The sequence below is a fragment of the Mirounga angustirostris genome, unplaced genomic scaffold (assembly GCF_029215605.1).
Source record: "Mirounga angustirostris isolate CCGP_5_RB_7025 unplaced genomic scaffold, mMirAng1.0.hap1 SCAF_3, whole genome shotgun sequence".
NCBI classification, from domain to species: domain Eukaryota; kingdom Metazoa; phylum Chordata; class Mammalia; order Carnivora; family Phocidae; genus Mirounga; species Mirounga angustirostris.
In genome coordinates, this window is record NW_026991711.1 from 109,915,893 (window position 1) to 109,936,451 (window position 20,559).

The 20,559-nt window shown below is 35.0% G+C and overlaps 1 protein-coding gene across 2 annotated transcripts in view; it reads left to right on the top strand.

Moving 5' to 3' along the window:
• Nucleotides 1–4,064, top strand: part of KYNU (kynureninase) — a 127,844-nt gene extending 123,780 nt beyond the window's left edge. For both annotated transcript variants that reach the window (XM_054506239.2, XM_064586463.1), the window contains one exon: nucleotides 556–4,064. In XM_054506239.2, coding sequence (XP_054362214.1) covers nucleotides 556–693 — 138 coding nt within the window. In that variant the 3' untranslated portion in view covers nucleotides 694–4,064. The remainder of the gene's footprint in view (nucleotides 1–555) is intronic.
• The last annotated feature ends 16,495 nt before the right edge of the window (nucleotides 4,065–20,559 follow it).

The following is a 20,559-nucleotide window of genomic DNA, read 5'->3' on the forward strand; positions in this document are numbered from 1 at the left end:
AATTAAATGGTCCAGCACACATAAACCATTTACGGTACTGTCTAACTCACAGTGGGTGTTTTTTAAAGATTAGTCATAGTGATCTTCCAGCTAGACCAAATTATCTGGGCCCATTTTGTGACATTTCAGGGATACAGCCAACTCCTTACAGGTGAGATTAGAGATTAAAGGATCAAATGTAAAGACTATTGACTAAAACTCTCCAGGTCTCAGTGAGGTTCTCATTCATTTAAATGTGCCCAAGGGTTCCAGTCTCTCCAGAGTCTCCCCACCAAAAAATTATATCCATACTTATTGGACGCTTCAAGAAGATGATGGCTGAGTAGATTTCAGGAAAACCCTTTGGATACTCATGATATTCATTCATATTTTAACTATTATTAAGAGGAGAGTTTCCAATAACATAGAAACATGTTTTACTACAAGTAAAAAACGCTTATATATTAAGTTTTAGGGAAATCGGCATGATTGCTTTATGTAAGTTTATCTTGAATGTAGATTTTTTCATTATGTGAGTAATGCTAACATTATTGTGACTTTATTTACCCCCCACAGTGTGACAAGCGAGAGCCAAATGGCATCCGAGTGGCTCCGGTTCCTCTCTACAACTCTTTTCATGATGTTCATAAGTTCATCAGTCTACTTGCTTCTGCACTTGACTCTGCAGAAATCAAAAATAACAGTGTTTTCTAGAACAACTTAAGGAAGTGTTACTGAAAGCTTTTATGGTTATTATTATTTTCAAATTTTAATAATTGGAAGTTTTTCAAAACAGATTATACATACCTGGCAATGAATTATATACTTTACAGAAAAACCTGATATATTTTTTCCAAGAGTCTGTTATCCTGAGGAATCCACATGTCTGTCCAATTTCTTCATGCTTGGTGGATCAAAGTTTTCACTGGTTTGAGTATTATGTACATAGTCTTAGCTAGCTGTCACATTTCGTGGTCAGTGAATGTTTTATGTCGATTTAATTTATAATTTGACTGACAACTTCACAATATATGTGCAATTTTTTGTGCCAATTTTAGAAATGTTACTTTACTTTTAATTTACCAGAGAGTTTCTTATAGTCCCTGTAATTTCACGGTCTGATATATGTATGATTTTGCAATATTCCATCCAACTCTAATCTAAGGAACAGAAAACACATTTTCTAGGGCAGTAGCTTTCAAATGTTTTGGCCACAACCCTCACTGAGAAATAGATTTAATGTCAAAGACTAGTATTTATACGTGTTTATGCCTTATTTTATTAATTCTAATACACAAATCTTTATATTTTAACATCTGTGAAAGAATAATTTGTCAGTTTTCAATCAATAGTTCTTACAGTTGCCATTGACCATTCTTTCATGTTACCATCCTCGCATTAGCAAGCTTCTCACAATGAATAGATGATTTTTAAAAAATGGGATATAGAGCAAAAGTGTCGTAAGTTATTTGTCCATGCTCTATTTTATTATTCATTTTATCTCATTACAGCAAGTGTTGGTTGAAACTTGTTAAGTTTATTTCCCCACCAACTCTTGGGTCCTAATCCATTTTACAAGGTTGTCCCTTTCTTTGGTGTTATCATAATTTCTTTTTAATGGGGACTTGCCCTTAGAGAAGCCTGTAGATGTGACCCTGTCTCTAAAACAGTGAAACAAATCATTCCAAGATACTTGCGATTGAGAATTCGAATTAACAAACAAGTGCTTCATCTCTTAGCCTCTACCCTGAATCTACGGCCCTTTATCTCCACTACGAAAACTACAGTTACACTCAACCCTGTTGGACTTCCCTGTTTTTCCACTGCTGATGCTACAACCACTATTCATGAATTGGCAAAATAGTCTACATTTATATACCTGGGCAGCACGAAAGAGTGACTACAATATAATTAGTGCCCCTGATGAACAAATTTGAATGAAATTAACTTAGACAACCACTAGAGTTAAATAAAAAGATGCAAAATGACAGCAATACCAGCACCTACTGGTATGTATTGAGTTCTCACCCTGTACCATGTATGGTTCTGATCTATTTGTATGTTATCTTGCTTATTTGAGTGGCTGCATAACTGCTTTAGCAAAGCTTCCCCCTCCAACTTTTGGCAAAACTCATCTTTGAGGATGGAAAAGTTCTCAGAATCCTACAATTCAACCCTATACAACTTCATGTAAAAGGAATCATTTTGAATTTCACAGTGGTAAGCAAAACAGACATGGTTTCTGTTCTCAGGGAACACGCAGCTTAGTGGGGGAAATCCGTAGTAAAACATATAAACACCCAGGTAAATCTATGATTACAAACTGTAGGTTTTATGAAAGAAAAACAGATAGATGATAGGGTAAGAGAAAATCTCAAGGGTATTAATTAGATGATCAAGTAAGGGGAGGCATATGAAGGTGCTTGTAAGTTTAAGTTTAAATATAATGCTAAAAATTAAAAAAATATAATATCTTGCTAATCACATTAAAATTACATCAAATTATGTATACAAATTATTCAAAGACTAATCAGTACTATGTCTTCATCACACAGGATAGGAAGCAGGGTATTAGAAATTTCCTTTCTCGGAGCCCCTGGGGGGGGTTCAGTCGTTAGGCACCTACCTTCAGTTCGGGTCATGATCCCAGGGTCCTGGGATCGAGCCCCACATCGGGCTCCCTCTGCCTGCCACTCCCCCTGCTTGTGTTCCCTCTCTGTCAAATAAATGAATAAAATCTTAAAAAAAAAAAAAATTCCCTTTCTCCTTGCTTGTATTCCCCTTCCTCCCCAAATCCAGAGATAACCATCAAATCATATTTTGTGTTAATCATTCCCTTACTTTCACTGAAGTTTTATACCTATGTATGTACCCATAAAAATTTATTAGCCGATTTTGCCTCTCTGTGAACTTTGTGTAAATATGATTGTATTGTATATATTCTGCTTCCTTTGCTCAACACCAAGTTTTTGAGATTCATCCATTTGTTATATATAGCTCTTTATCCATTTTCATTGCTGCTCAATGTTCTAGTATATAATTAGAGTTATTAATTATGTAATTTATTTATTTTTGGAGTTACTCATTTATTCTACTACTAATGAACATTGAGTTTTTTCCAAGTATCTTTAACATTGCAACAATGCTGCTATTAACATTCCTGGTACACAGGTTCAAATTTTTGCCTAGGACATATAACTCTGAAAATGTCGGGTCATAAGACACACACATGGTCAGCTTCACTGTGCAGTATCTAACTCTTCTCCAAAGAGGTTGTACCAGTGTCCATTCTAACAAATAGGAAATGAGAGTTCTCTTCTCTTGATACTTGACAATAGTGGCTGTTGATTGCTTTTGTCATGTACGCAGGCTAAAATAGGGTGATTACTAAAATAACAGAATGAATGTATACTTCCACACAAGGAGGAGGAGAGACAGAATGAGGACATACCCTGCAGTTAATGCTTCAGAAACCATCCTTAATCTGTGGATTGAGCCAAGATGAGAATTGTACACGAGTTTTACCCTTGCTCAGCTCTTTCCCTTCCCATGTTGTCCGAAGCTCTTCCTGATGAGCTCCCCTTCAATAAAACATTAATCCAGGGGCGCCTGGGTGGCTCAGTCGGTTAAGCATTGGACTCTTGGTTTCGGCTTAGGTCGTGATCTCATGGGTCCTGGGATTGAGTCCTGCGTGGGGCTCCATGCTCAGTGGAAAGTCTGCTTGAAAATTCTCTCCCTCTGCCCCTCCCGCCACACACAAATCTTTAAGAAAACATATGAATACAAATCCCAGCCTCAAACTCTATTTCTAGGAAACCCAATCTGAGATAGCATTTCTTTCATGTAGTGTTAATAACCATAAGTCTTTTTATATTCTATATCCAGTATATGATAAATTTCAGTTTTCAGTTTTGTTTCTGTTGGTTTTCACGAATAATGCTTGTTTCCTTATGTCTATTCTACTTGTTAACTTTAAGCCACTCATTTTATTGATCCCCCTTGGAATTCTTTGAGAAGTGGGTTAAAGTGTGTCTTTCCAAAGATACTCATTTTTGCTTCTGCCAGTTACTCAGGCTCATTTCTGACACAAGAACACTTAATTTTTTTTTTTTTTTTTGAGATTTATTTGAGAGAGTGGGGAGGGGCAGAGGGGAAGGGAGAGAGAAACTTAAGCAGACTCCCCGCTGAGGGCGGAGCTGATGGGGAGCTCCATCTCATGACGCTGAGATCACCACCTGAGCCCAAATCAAGAGTTGGGTGCTTAACTGTGCCACCCAGGCGCCTCTAAAATTTTTGTGTTCAGTTTTTTCAAATCACATGGATAGTATGAAACTGGATGTATTAATCCTTATGAGGGCCAATTTAGAGTTACAAACTCTCTGAAGATGCTAATTTTTCTTACTGACCCTTTACATATTCTTTGGTTGCCAATGTATGTAGGGCTCTTACATCATTTAGTTGGCTGGTCCTGAGCTTGTTGAATGTCCAATTAAGTTATCAGCACTGAAGCTCAATGACTCTAGGTTGTGGCAGAAACTCTTAGGATGAAAACCATACTTCTACTTTCCAGGCTCCTGCTTTTATTTTATTTTGGGGTTCTTAGAATTTCTTACTTTCATGCCATCTCATTTTAAAAGGCTTTTTTGCCATTGATTTTTATTTTTGTTTTCCAGTATCTAATCCCCACAATATGTTAAACTGTCATGAAATGTTTTATGACTAAAAACAAATATTATGCACTTCTTATTTTCTTTGCAGAAAATGAATTGTGCTTAATAATTCATGCACATTTATATAAATGCAATTCTTTTATAGTGATGCCCTTGGGAGTTATTTTAATACATAGAGCTGTCTGTGTAACATTAAATTATACTTATTATGCAAAACTGACTGGGGAAAAGGCTGGGTGTGAGGTCAATAACAACTTCAAATTAAAGAAGTAAACTTTTTCTACAGTTATTTTCTGCTAGGTAACTTTCTACTTAACTCTTGAGGTCAAAACTGTGAATTTACATTCAAATTGTGTTATGCTTTTGTTCCATAAACTGAAATTGCTAGAGCATTGATTTTTAAGTAAATGGGTTTTTGCATCATCTTAAGAAAAGAAAACTGCAAACACCCTGAAAGCATCATATCATAAAACAAAACATTGGAAATCACCGAATTAGGGCATCCTGTAACTGAGATGATGGGTTTGATGCTCGCGTGGGTCACTAGCATCTGTATTACGTGTTTTCAAAAGATAAAATTTGTTTTCTGCCCTCTAGTAATATTATATTTTAACTTCAGCAAGATGTATTTTCAAAGAACAAAATAGTAAAGAGGATTATTATGAATAAATGGATTTAAACATTTATGATGTGTTTTGGTTTATTCCAATTATTTTTATTAATGCTCCAGTTTTCTAATTTCTGACTCTTTAATATAGCTCCTGAGTCCTTTTGATATTATCTTAACTGTTTTTGATATTTTTTATTACTTTTGGTGTGAGAAGATGTAAGCTCACCTTGTATATTTCCTATCTCAATCTTGACATCACTTGTTTCTCTAAGAATATCCAGTTCCTTTTGGAGGAAAATGATATTTAGAAACCATAATCTTAATAGTAAGAGTGCTCATTGTAATTGAGTTAATCATAGTTTCCAGGATTTTCAGTTGGCAGAGTTAGGAAATACATATTTTAAGAGAAATTGTATTGTTATTTCATAGATTTTCAATTTAGGATAACAATTTTTTATTTAACTTTATCACTTATGCAGAAAATCTTGGTTCTAATAATATTAATTACTGGTTTTATCATATATATGCTATAATTATCATTTGCATATATACAGTTTTAAGATTAATAATACCAAAGCTATTATGAACAATATGATTAAAGCAGTTTAAATTTTTGAAACTTTTTTATTTTTTAATGTCCTTACAATACATCTCACTAGGAATAGTAAGTCAAATTACTGTGTTTTGAAGGCAATATAATAACTTTTCTCTGTATGGTTATAGCACCAGTTGCATTCTTAGTTAGGTTCAGTACTTGGGAATTTTCAATTTTCATAGATTTTAAAATTTTCAAATTTAGTTCAAAATTGTGTAAAATACTTAGATAATTTCAACTTCAAATCTACAAAGCAAGATGTACTCAGGAAAGTCTAGTTTCTGTCCCTACTCATCGCACTTTATTTCCTTCCCACTAGCTGTAGTATTTTTTCATGTTTTAGTTTATCCTTCTATTACTTTACATATCAATAGAAGTCATGCCTATAGATAAAGTCTCGTTAAATATGTGTGTGTGTATTACCTATATATAATATATACCTATAATAACTATAATATATATAGGTGTGTGTATACCTATATATGATAAATAAGCATAATATATAAATAATACATATAAATAAAATCGAGGTATATACATGTATTATAATATTACAATTATAACACATATACTTCTTTCTTAGATAAAAGAAATATAGTAGCATATTATAAATATGTTCTTCCATTTTGGAAAAAACATTACAGAAAATTACAGTTAATACTTAAGGAAGGAATAATAGAATTAGAAGATAATTATTTTCAGCTCAGTATAATAATTGATTCAGGCAAAGATCAAAAATTAAAGGAAAAGTTGATGAAAAACTACCTAGTGGGGCAATTTGCTGAATGAAGCAGGTACCACTAAAAATAGTAACGATGTCCCTGATGTGCAACGTGAAGGAGGCAGCATCACTTGTGCAGTAGTCTCAGGAATTTATAAACCTGAATCCAATCACACTTCTAGGGCTACTTTCCAGCCTATAAAAACTACGGGGCATAGAGAAACAAGTTAAATGACCCCGCAAAGAAGCAGATGCGGGGCATGCTACATGGCAGCTGATTGGGTTTCCTCAACAAGTCAATGGCATGAATAGGGGAGAGGTGAGGGAGAATGGGCTGTTCCCTTGATAGTGAAACCAAAGACACATAATAAGTAAATGCAATTTGTGGACTCTCTTTGGATCTTGATTCAAAGACCATCTCACTAGGAGTAATAAGTCAAATTACTGTGTTTGAAAGACGATGTGGTAACTCTTCTGCGTATGGTTATAGCAACAATAAAGCACCAATAAAAATACATTACTGAGAGAATTGAGAACCTATTATCGGGAAAAAAAATTTTATTCAACTTGTTAGCTCTGACAACTGTACTTTGGATGTAAGAAGATACTAATATTTCTAAAAAGATATACTCAGCACATGGGAATAAAATGATACAAAGTCTGGAGTTGGCTTTGAAATTTCTCTGCCTCCTCTCCCTGCCCCCCCCCAAATACTAACAAATAAATTACCACAAACTTAGTGGCTTAAATCAACACACATTTATTATCTTACAGTTCTCTAAGTTTCAGTGTCAGCATAGGTCTCACTAGACCAAACTCAAGGTTTTGGCAGGGTTCCTTTCTGGAGACGTTAGGGGAAGTTCCATTTTTTTTTGCCTGTTTCAGCTTCTAGAAGTTGCCAATAGTCCTTGGCTCTGATCTCCTTCACCTTAAAGCCAGCCCTGTTGTATCTCTCTGACACTTTTTTCATAGTCGCATAGCCTCTAACTCTACTCTTCTGTCTCCCTCTTCCACTTTCAAGGGCTTTTGTTACTACATTGGGCCCAACTGGTTAATCCAGAATTATCTCTCTGTGAAGGTCAATAGATTAATCTTAATTCCACCTGCAATCATAATTCTCCTCTGCTATATAATGTAAAATATCCATGTGTTTTGGGCATTAAGACATGGACATCCTTGGGGATCATTATTCTTCACACCACAGGAAGAAAGGATGGATGAGAAGAAGGAGAAAAATATATATGACAAAATCTTGATAATTCTAAAGAGTTTTAAGATTCTCTCTACTTTTGTTAATATTTGAAAAATAAGAAGCAATAAATTGTGATGGCTTAGATAAGAATCCAGGACACCTGCCTCAAAAGTCATGATTTTAACAAAATCATGTATGTAATGTTTTCCACCCATATTATTATGATGGAAACAATCCCTTCTGTCTCCACATGTCAAGAAATTTATCTGTAATTTTCTTATGATGGATTTTGAAAGGAACATTATCTCACGTTATATTTTTATATGTCTTCTCTCCCTACCTTAATATAACTTGGTTAGTATTTTGTGTGTTGTTTTTTGGGGTTTTTTGTTGTTTTATTTAATTTTAATTTAATTTAATTTTACTTTATTTTAGCATGCCCCTCAGTACTTACCACTGTGTTGAACATACAGTTAGGCTCTTATAAGCAGGTAAATAGTGAGAAATGTATAGTTATTAACAAGTCACATATGCTATCCATTTTTACCTTGAGGCCACCACTGGTTATGTTAAGTTTACTATCACATTGCATCCTCCTTTGTCTTTAAAGGGACTCAAAAGGGTGCCTGGGTGGCTCAGTTGGTTAAGCGACTGCCTTCGGCTCAGGTCATGATCCTGGAGTCCCTGGATCGAGTCCCGCATCGGGCTCCCTGCTCAGTGAGGAGCCTGCTTCTCCCTCTGACCCTCCCCCTTCTCATGTGCTCTCTCTCATTCTCTCTCTCTCAAATAAATAAATAAAATCTTTAAAAAAAAAAAAGCTTTAAAAAAAAAATAAAGGGACTCAAAAAACCTCTTCCAGTGCCCCATGCAGAACCAAAGTTGAGAATGATTCATATCATAAATAAAATAAGAATAATATTTTAAAGCATGACTTCTCAAAGGAGACAAATGAACTAACAATGAATTCCTGGGTCTCTGTTGAAATTTCAATCACATATTCACAATAGTATTTTAGTGAAAAGAACTGCATTTTTGTGCCAATATTTACTAAACAGAGGTCTTAATTTTCTCTTTCCCAGTTTGTGAGAGCTTCACTTTATGCAGTTCTCCTTGCATTCTATTGTGTTAAAACAGCAAGCTTGTCAAGAATGGAGACATTGCAGTGATATATGCAGAGTCTATGGGAGACATTTTCTCTATGGGTTAAAGTAAGTAGTTGGATCAAAGTCAGGACATAGATGCTACAGCTGGTCTAGGAAAAAATGGCAATTAAGAGGAAAAAAAAGAACAGAAAGAGAGAGTCACAGACAGTCTTTTTTTAGGAGGCAACAACAGAACCAGACTGTTTGAAATTGGTAACTGACTCCAAATGTCACATTTTTTCACTGAATTCTAAATAATATTGCTATTTTATAACTGTTACTTGGTTGTATTGATGGCCATATTAACTTATTTCATAACAAACTTGCTACATATATTTTTATACACTATATATATTTGTTATCTTTTTCTTATATTTCTCTCAACAATACTTAGATTTGAAGAAAAGCATATTAAAGCTTAGAGCATATTTCTTCAAATGGCTTTCAGTTCAGTCAAAGCTGACACATTCATTGTGATCAGTTTTTGTACTTCTGCTAGTACATGTATGATTATCTATTAGAAAATATCGAGTTCTTTAAAGATAAATTGTAAAACTGTAAAAATAAATAAGACAATAAGAAAATTGTTTTCAAGTACTTCCTCTGGGAAAGTTGTGTAAGTTACAATCATATAAGGGAACAAAATTAGTGTATAGTAATCTGTATTTCTAGGTAATATTACATATCTATCTCACAAAAATAATAGTAAATGAATATAAGTGGCATAAATATAGAAAGACCCCTCAGATGATAAGGGACCAGAGTGCATGAAAGTGTCAACACACTTTCAAAGCTGGAAAGTAGAGGAAACTGACAGCAGGAACCTAAAACATAATTCCTTGTGTGATAGAAGGATATCAAAGAGTAGCAATCTGACTCAGGTCAAAGAACCATGGAAATAGTTGTCATTGGAGGTAAAAATTATTTCTGAAGGCCAGGTGCACATGGGATGGGAAACAGGTGGTTGAAAGTCTGTAAAATTCGCTGTTGGACCCCAGATCCCTTCCTCCAGCCTGTGCATTCAGAATATTGCATCTTTCCTTTACTTCTAGAGAGGATGAACTACTGTAGTTCTGGGCTTAGGGACATGAGGACAGCTGAAGAGATGGATGAACCATTTGACTGAAAATGGAGTGATTCAGGGAGATTTTGCATTCTCAACGGTAAAAGTCCCAATTCACTTCCCCCACTGGGCTCCCAAGAAATTATGCCTGCACCCACGATCATATCCACTATTCCTCCAGCCCTCCTGAGGAATATGATTATAGATACCTCTCTGGGAAAACTGTCCAGTCCGATTGATAAGAGCTACAAATCCTCGTATTGAGTCTCATTGTGGTACAATGCTGCCTACCAATCAAAAAGTTCTACCCCTGCACAAAATGCTTGCACCTGGTTTTTAGAGTTCCAGTTTTAAAAATGAATGAACACAAAGTATCACCACACATTCAACAATAACATTTAAAATGCAGGATAGAATCCAAAAGAACAAACAGAAAACAAATAGTACAAAGGAAAAAGAAAAGAAAGAGGAGAAAGTGGGGAAAGTTATAATTAGTATCTTCCAAGAGAAAAGAAAAAACTATGGAACAAGTAAACTATACACTTAAAGAAAACAGAGAACAAGGAAAAACTTTTGAAAACTAAAAATAAATCAGAAATTAAAAATTCAAAGGAAATCTTGGGATATAAAATTGAAGAATTATCTCAAAAGCAGAACAGATCATACAATTACAAGATTAATACAAGAGGTCAACGCCTGTTTAAGAGTACTTAAAAATGAGAGAACTGATAAAACAGAAAGGAGGCAATTATGTAAAAAGAAGAAACTCTTCAAGAACTCATTCCAAAACAAAGATATACCTTCAGAATAAAAAGACTTATTGATTATTAAGCATAATAAATTTATTTTTAATGTAAATTACATCACAAGAAAAAAGTAAGACATTGGGGATAAAAAGAATATTCTAAAACTTTACAGAGAAAATTAGATTATGCTAAAAATATCAACAATCGTAACAATATAGGGACTCTAATCACCAAATGTGAAAGATAGAGAATAATGAAGGATGCTTTTGAGATTCGGATGACAAATTATTTCCAATTTCCAAGCCAAACTATCAATTAAATGTGAAGGTGGAATAAAGATTTTTCAGGTAGGCAAGGTCTTAGGATGTTTTCTTTCCACATATTATTTCTCAGTATTTACTGAGAAAGACTGAACCACAAAAAGGAGAAAAAAAAAAAAAAAAGCAAGATTCCCAAAATGGCCATGAAGAGAAGTCCTAGGGCAACAGTTGTCCATCAGCCATAAAGAGGAATCACATCAGACTAGAGCAAATGCTCAGAAGCTCTAGGGGATGGATGGCTCTCTCTCTCTCTCCCTTTGCCCCCACAAACTGATGAAATATCTAATGCTTGTTATAGTTTACTGCTCTGAGAAGAGTTTTATATTCTGTCAGAACTAATTTGAAGATTCAAATTAGTACAGCGACAATATCGAGCAAATTTAAAAGAAGGCAATTTTTAATTGTAAAAAATAAGATTGTACAATAAAAGAAACATTATCAGAGTAAACTGAATAGTTAGAAGATATATCATGCCCTTTATGTTTCAACTTAATATTACAAAAATGCTACATTCTCAATATTTTTTAACATATGTTCCTATTCTGTCATATATACACAACACCAGCTGTAAATAGAATTAATGCAATTGTAAATATGCAAACAATGAATATTGCTGTAATCTAAAACATGATTACACCATATTTGGAGGATGAGTGAAAAGAAAGTGTATTTGTGTCTATGAGGTTGTGGGCATGGGGAGAAGGAGATCTTTAATAACTAAATCCTCAACTTCTGCAGTAGGAAAAAATAATAATGTTGCAAATACAGAAGATAGAGAAAAGCAATTTTAAATAATTCTAAACATATTTTAACATAAATCCCTACTGTTTAATACACAGTAATTTTTTTTTTCTCTTAGCAGAGGTTAAGGATACAGATTTTTAAAAAAATCAACTGTGTTTAAAGAGATGCTGTCACATGGGGGAAAAGCAGGTAATGTTTGGATTGTGGTGGTTTATTAATTGTAACATGTAGTAAACCAGGCTTGTGTTTTTGTTTATATTTTCAACATACAATATAAATAAGAGCACCTCCAGCTTTTGGCAAGCACAAAAGCTGTTTATTTGACAGATGATATAGACAATAATGTATGGCTCATAATTAGGGAGAAAGCTGTAGCTTAAGAAGTTCTGATGGCATTCAAACAGTTTGTGTGTAACTAAACTAAGGCTGTTAGTGAATGGCAGCTTTAAAACATTTTAAACATGTGGACAAAAAATTGAATTTTTATTATTGTAAATGAAAAAGGAAGATTTCTGGAGAAGCTAGACAACATACTGTAATCCAGGCTTGAGGAAGTCGAGGAAGAATGGTGTCATATAAATAGAAACCTGTTCTTCCCTTGATGTATTTCACATACATAATCTGAAAAAGAAGAGAGCTCTCAGATGACAATGTACAACACCATACATCTAGTGCCGACATAGAAGTGTTTTTCCTTCTGAATATCAGAAATTCAAGAAGGATCACAATGAGACCTATTTATCTCTGCAAATCTAGGTATATCCTGGAAATTTTGAATTTTACGAAAGTAATTAAAGCCAGTAAGTTTGTGGATATGTGTGTGTGATGACTGAAAGAGAGAATAAGTTATCCAAGGGACAAAGCTTAATCCAGTGATTGCCACCAGACATGACAGCATTTCAAGACCTTTCTAGTAAGGACTAGGTTTGGATATAGAGAAAGTATATGATAAAGAAAAAATTATCTTCATAGACTTCTGTTCATCCAACTCATATTGTAGTTAGCTATTTGTTATGTACAACTTGAAAAGATTTTAAAATCCTATTCATAATTTCTTTACAAGAGAGAAAATGAAGAAAGACAGAAATAATACAGAAAGAAAAGAAGGAAGAATGGATTAGTAGGACTGAGAAGGTCCTACTGCTTTCCCTTTGAAACATTTATCATAAAGAAAATTTATTTCATTTTATTTACAATTTTTAGGAATTTAGTAGAGAATCATTTTTTAATATAGAATCCTGCATACAGTAGGTAGGTACTTTTAAAAATTCACTATATATTGAGGGCCTAAGCTGGGTAGCCTATGTTAATGTAAAAATGTGTACAGAATGGCAAAAGTTAAAAAAAAAAAAAAGGGCTAATACCAAATTCTGGTAAGGATGCCGAGAAACCAAATCATCTATACAGTGCTGATTATAACGTAAAATGGTATATGCACTCTGCAAAATAGTTTAGCAGTTTCTTCTAAAACTAAAAATGTGCTTACAACTACTTAGTAATGGTACTTTGGGGAATGTATGCCAGAGAAATGGAAGCCTATTTGAATGCAAAAACATGTATAGAGATATTCATAACGACTTTATTTATAATAGATAAAAACTGTAAACACTCAATTGTCTTTACATGGATTAGTGGCCAAGCAAACTGTAGTTCGTTCATATCGTTCAATACTACTCTTAAATATAAAAAACAAACTACTGATACTTGCAGCAACTTGGGTGGACCGCAAGGGAATTAATTAATTGAGTAAAAAAAAGTCTACCTCAAAAATTACCTACTGTGAATTTCAATTTATATAACAATCTTGAAATAACAAATTTATAGATATAGAGAACAGATTACTAAATGCCAGAGGTTAGGGATTAAGAATCAAGAGAGAAGTAGCTAGAAAAGGTTGACATGAGGTAGCCTTGTGGTGATAGAGGAATCCCACGTCTTGATTGTTGTGATAGTTATGTGATGCTACACGTGTGATAAAATTGCATAGAACTACACACACACAGAGGAGTATGTATATTACTGACTCGTGAAATGTGAATAAGCTCTATGGATTATATTGGTGTCAATTTCCTAGTTTATTATTGTACTATAATCATGCAAAAAGTCAACATTGGAAGAAGGTGGATGAAACGTGCACCAGGCCTCCCTGTTGCCTCTTGGCAACTTCCTGTGCGTCTATATTTATTCCAAAATAAAAGACTCTTTTCGAGATATGGTAATAAATATTCAAAACTTATTACTTCCTAGTCATTTTATGATTATCTATATTTTTGAGTTTATTCATGCCTATTGTATCTGAATAATAGAAATATTATATAATGGCATAGATGTTTCCTTCCAATTCTTCATGCACAAACATTACATTGGTAAGTTGAAATCAATCATGTTGGCGGTATTTACACCATGGGAATTGGCTAACACTGCAAATCAGGTTTTGATTTTATTGTATTTTTTTCTACACCTGAGAAAATAATAATACAGATAAAACTTGTAAGTGTATTATATCTGTAGCTTCTACATTGTGAATAAGAAAAAATTAAGGAATGTTCTTTCAATATTCAAAAACTATGATGTTGGGGCGCCTGGGTGGCTCAGTTGGTTAAGCGACTGCCTTCGGCTCAGGTCATGATCCTGGAGTCCCAGGATCGAGTCCCGCATCGGGCTCCCTGCTCGGCGGGGAGTCTGCTTCTCCCTTGGACCCTCCCCCCTCTCATGTGCTCTCTTTCTCATTCTCTCTCTCAAAGAAATAAATAAAATCTTAAAAAAAAAAAAAACTATGATGTTTTAGCAAAGTGTCCCATGTCATTGAGGAATGAGTTAATTCTATCTTTGTTTTTCCCACCTGCAGCTTACACATTATTGTAAATAAATAATAAACTAACATTTATCCTGGAAGTATACTCCAGTTGTTGGCTGTTGGACATTTACCAGCACACCATTGCTTAGAATAATCATGTGGTCCTGGTTCTGGAAGAAACTACAAGTAGACAAGTGTGAGTAATGAAACTGGGGATCTGGATCTCAACATTAGAATTTAAGCTTCTGTAGCGCTAGAGTATGTTGGGAATTGGGTAGCAAGAAGGGAGTAGGTTGAGCTATGTATAGAATGGTAGGCAACACATATGAATTGGGCAAACTGCGTTTTGGGTTGGGGGTCTCCACATGCAGTTGCCCATCCAGGTATCATCCATGATCTCTTGTAGTTTCCACACACGTAAATGGTACTAGGGACTACTTAAAACTCTCTGGTAGGTTTAATGAGGACTCTAGTTAGTCAGAATATATATATGTTCTTCAGGGCATAAACCTATGCTCAGGTACTAGGCAAAAATTATCTGGTCATAACTTTGCCAGGAAAGAGAATTTTTGGCCTACTTCTTGGGGGGCTCTCAGTATGTTTTTGACATGCTGTTGAAGCAGGAGGCCATCTATTTGTCTATTTCAGGTTTCTCAATGTCGGGGCTTGGGTTTCCCTCCTTTGGGCTTCAGGTAGACAAGAATAAGTGTACAATGTGTTCTTTTAAGTTCTGTTGAAACAAGTTTTTCTGCCTCCTAAAGTTAAAGATGCTTTTGTAATGATAGAAGGACATTTTGAACTCTTGATTTAGTAGTAAAGCAGAATTGTAGATTTCAGAGACCCCTGTGGAATTAAATAATGATACAGTCTATAAAGTTGGGAATAGCAGATTCTATTTGTTCAGATGCTGAGGGAGAATATGAACTCACTGCAATGGAGATCATTGTTACCATTCTTTTACACTGCACAAAAAGTTAGCTGAAAATGTTCGTCACTACTATGTCTCATTAGTGCTGGTGGGACAGACAATGATTCATAGAAAAGGGTACCTTTAAATAATAAAGAGTGAGAGCATTCAGAACATCAAGAGAGAAGAAATCTACATTGGTTTAAATATCCAGTTAAGCTATTTCACCTCATATTTGTTAAATAAGGCCACTGTATTAAAACAACTCTAGTAAAAGCTTATAATTTATCCTAAGATTCTCTCAACTCCTCTAATCTCTCAGTCCACTGGTGAGCCTCCTAATGGCCCTATATCTGTGTTCTCCCCACCCACTTACAAATGCCTTAGTTTGGGCAGTAAACATTTCTTACCTGAGGTGGGTTCCTAGACTCCTCATTCTCACTGCTTTACAACTCATCCCCTTCTATTCATACTTCACTCTTACTGGTAATACATTTCTGTGTGAGCTGGATTCCAAAGATGCCCCCTAATAAAGCATGCCACCTGGTGTTTGGGATCTTATGAATGCTTTTCCCACACAGAAAAATAGCTTTGTCCTTTAACTGGCTTTGATCAATAGAATGTAGCAGAAGTGACATGTAACTTCCAAAATTTCATTTTAAGAGATCTTCAGCTTCCACTTTTGCCACTTTGAATGTTTCTCTTGGAAGCCAGCTACCATGTTCTGTGGAAACCTAAGCAATGCTATAGAGAGTTCTACATGGAGGTGAACTGAGGCCCTAACCAACAGCTTAAACTGAGCTCTAGCATGTAGCCAGCACCAATTACCAGCCATCTGAGTAAGACCATTTGGACTTTTACCTCTCCTGATACTTCAGCTCATCTCATATTAAGCAGAAGAATCACCTAGCCAACTCAGAGAGTTGTGAAAAACAATAAATTGTTACTGTTTTAAACCACTAATTTTGAGGTAGTTAGTTACACAGTTACAGATTATTGAAACAAAAATTATCACCTAAAAGTGAGGTGCTAATAATGTAACAAAAACTTAAAACATCTGGTATTGGCTTTAGGACCAGGAAGTAAGCAGAACCAGAAGGGTTTTAAAAGACTCTTAATGGAAGTTGGAAGTATAGTAGTACATTGACATTGGAGGCTTGAAAATTTGACCCATTTTAGTCAGAGGTACCACATTTGGTAAAGTGGTTGCCATGAGGTAACATGAAAGGTAGAAAAAATATCTAATTAATCTGTATATTTAGCTAAAGTTTCCAGACCGAATGTTAAAAGTGTTAACAGTTTTAATTTTTTTTTTTTGTTTTCTCATATGAGCTCATATTCTTATGATTCTCATAAGAATCAGATCTAGAGACACGAACTACAGAAAGAACTACTTTTCAATTTTCAATCAGAATATAGGTGAAACATTTTTAACCCAGGACTTCCAGGGTTGGTAAATAAAATTGTTTCTCAATTACAGACTTCTCCATTTTGAAAAAGATTCTCAAATTAAAACAAAACCTACTGGTAAATATCAAATCCTTCTGTTAAACATAATCTCAGGCTCAAGATCAGATGACAGATACAGCTGTAAAACCTTTTGTTGAGATTTTGCAGAACTCTCAGCTAGACAAAATCACTTCTAAGATCGTAGCAGTGTTTTTCACAGCATTATAACTCTTAGCCAAATATGGAATTAGCCTCTCTAGGTGTTTTATCTAATGAAGTAGATTATATGATTATATTTACTGGACTAGATTATAATTTGATACAAAAAAACTCCTACACTTTCTAAAAAAAAATGTATTAGACTTAAAGAAAGCAAAACAAAGACAGTTCAAAAATGAAAATAGTTTGGACGCCTGGGTGACTTGGTTGGTTAAATGTCTGCCTTCGTCTCAGGTCATGATCCCAGGGTCCTGGAATCAAGTCCCACATCTAGCTCCTTGCTCAGGGGGGAACCGGCTTCTCCCTCTGCCTGCCACTCCCCCTGCTTGTGCTCTCGCTCTCTCTGACAAATAAATAAAATCTTAAAAAAAAAAAAAGAAAATAGTTTAATTGGGTCCCAAAATATTATGGGTAATGTGCAGGCAGCTCTTAAGACACCTTAAGATGTCTCCGAATGATCCTTTATGTAATTTCCTCCCCTTGGGTATTGACTGAACCTAGTGGCTTGCTTTTAATGACTATATTATGGCAAAAGTGATGAAATGTCACTACAAAGATCAGATTACAAACAGAAACAAAAACAAAAACAAAAAAAACTCTGTTTCTCTTTTGCTTACTCCATCTTGCTGTTTCTCTTGCCCAGTTTGGGGATGCTATGTCATTACCTGCCCTAAGGAGAGAACCGTGTGTCAGGGAACTAAAAGCCTCTGGCCAACAATCGACAAGGAATGAAGACCTTCAGTCCAATGGCTCATGAGGAATTGCCAACAACCCTTGAGTGAGGTTGGAAGAGGACCCTCCCCTGTTCGAACCTTTATATGACTGCAGCCTCAGCAAACACATTGATTGCTGTTGTGTGAGCAATCCTGGTTCGGAGGATCTGGCTAAGCTGTTACTGAATTTCTGAGCCACAGAAATTATAAGATGATAAAGGTTTAGCTTCAAGCCACTAATTTTTTAGGTAATTTGTAGCACAGCCATAGATAACTAATGTAAGCAGGAAGTGGGTTGCGAGAGCTACTCAGGGAAAAGCAAACATAATTTTTAAGGATATTTAAGTAACTGCATAGTAGGTATTGATTGATCGGACTTTAGTTTCCTCATCTTAAAATGAGTTCTACAGTTTCCTTAAAAGCACCGAGAGAAGGACAATACCAGAGCAGAAGAAGGTGAAAGACCCTCATCACTGCATTTCCACCAAAGCTTATCTGATTTCATCTGATTTACATACTCATCCTTCAGGAATATTAACTGAGCCCCACCTACAGACACTGCCCTCTGCAGGCTGAGGGAATAGAGTGATAAGCCAAAAAAAGCACCATCATCCCTGCTGCAGGGAGCTCAGAGTCTCGGGGCAGACAGGCGTAATGGAAACACACTGCAGATATTCTAGGAGTTTGGGGTAGGGCTATAAAGAAAAAGAACAGAGTGCATAAAGGGAGACTGGCAAGGGAATCTTTTACTGATAGGAAGTTCAGGGAAGGACCCACGGAGGAGGTGATAGTTAAATGAGACCTGGAGGATGAAAATAGGAAGCAGAGTGTCTGGGAAGAGTATTCTAAACAAAGGGAAGAGTCCTTGGGGGGTAAAAGGGCTTCATGTGGAAATGAGCTTTAAAGGCTTTTGAGAAACATATTAATAGGCAAGATTTTCTATTTAAAAGTTCACAAACTTTTCCTAAGTTTCTTAATGTCCTTTTCAGTTTGAAAATCATAAAGCTCGATGACACAAAAGAAAACATTAATTTGCAGGTGTTGTTTTAAAACTTAGTTTTAGTGTTCCTGTAGCTAGTTCAGTTAATATAAAACAGCCTGCTGGGCAACGTCAGTCTGAGGTGAGTGGTAACCATATGAACTGAAATATGTATTTGGTCTTGGAATGTTCCTTTTATTTAATCTGTTCTCTTCCCAAAGGGAGATGGTTCTTCATTTTGTCCTATGTTGACCGTTCAATTAAAAGTCATTACAACAGGGTCAGCCAACGATAGCCTGTGGGCCAAATCCAGTCCAGCATCTCTTTTTGTTTATCCTGCAAGCTAACAATGGTTTTTATATTTTCAAATGGTTAAAAATAATATTTCGTGACATTTGATAATTACGTGAAAATCAAATTTCATTGCCAACTTATTTTTTAGGGGGGGAATTTAGCCATGCTCACTTGTTCGCGTAGTATCTATGAATATTTTCACACTGCAAGGTCAGAGCTGTGTGGCTGTGACAAAGACTTTATCATCCTCAAAGTCTAAAATATGTACTCTCTAGTGCTTGACAGAAACAGGTTTACTGACCCCTGCATTAAAACATTAGTTTGTTGAGGTGTTATCAATATACTCCTGCCACTGATCTTTGATTCAGTTGTATGCCCATGGCTTTTATTTTAAGTCCCACATGTGGGCGAGCTGCTTTTTCTACCTTTAATTTTCAGGAATAATATCCCATTTACACGCCAGACCATCAAATAACTTTATTTCCAAAACCTATACGATTTTTTTGTTGTCGTCATTTAAACTTGATTCTTCAGTAACTTCCTAAGTTTTATTTTAGGATACTGAAAAATATCTGAAACTATAATACAAAAAGTTAACATTAGGTGTCAGTATTTTACATATTATTTAGTAAGTGTGTGGCAATGAAAAAAAATGTATTGGATTATTACAGAGAGCATTTTCACTAGAAAATTTTACCTCTTGTTAAAATGCTTGCTCTACCTTTTTATCTTTTCTTTCTTTCTTTCTTTCTTTCTTTCTTTCTTTCTTTCTTTCTTTCTTTCTTTCTTTCTTTCTTTCTTTCTTTCTTTCTTTCTTTCTTTCTTTTCTTTCTTCTTTCTTTCTTTCTTTCTTTCTTTCTTTCTTTCTTTCTTTCTTTCTTCTTTCTTTCTTTCTTTTTGGTTTCTGTATTAATGAAATTGTTTTTTATGATACTTACAAACCAAATTTTTGAAACTCTTTAGGTATCTACTGCTACATTTTTATCATATGTCTGTGAGTGAGAATAGATATTAGCATGAGACTAAGAAGTATCTTTTAAGTGTCCTCTATAATAATTTAAATAAAATTTCAAAATAGAGGCCAATTAGTGGCAGGATGGTTTTGCAGGGAAAATACCAAGGAGGCATTATAGGGAAGGAGAAAGGATACTAAATTTGAATTCCTTCCTTAACTTTATCATTTATAACATTGTGATTGTTATTCCTTAACCTTCTAATTTATAACATTGTAGGTTAGAAGAGTAAATCATCTATTTTCTACTCTGCAGGGTTGCTGTGAAGATCAAACACCCTAACACTTATCCACAAGCCAATTGTCAAAGTGGCTGGCTCCATAGACAGCCCACAAATGGTAGCACTTCCCTCCCACCATCTCCTATGCTTCTTTTATCTTTAAACTATTTTGAGTAAGTGGATTAA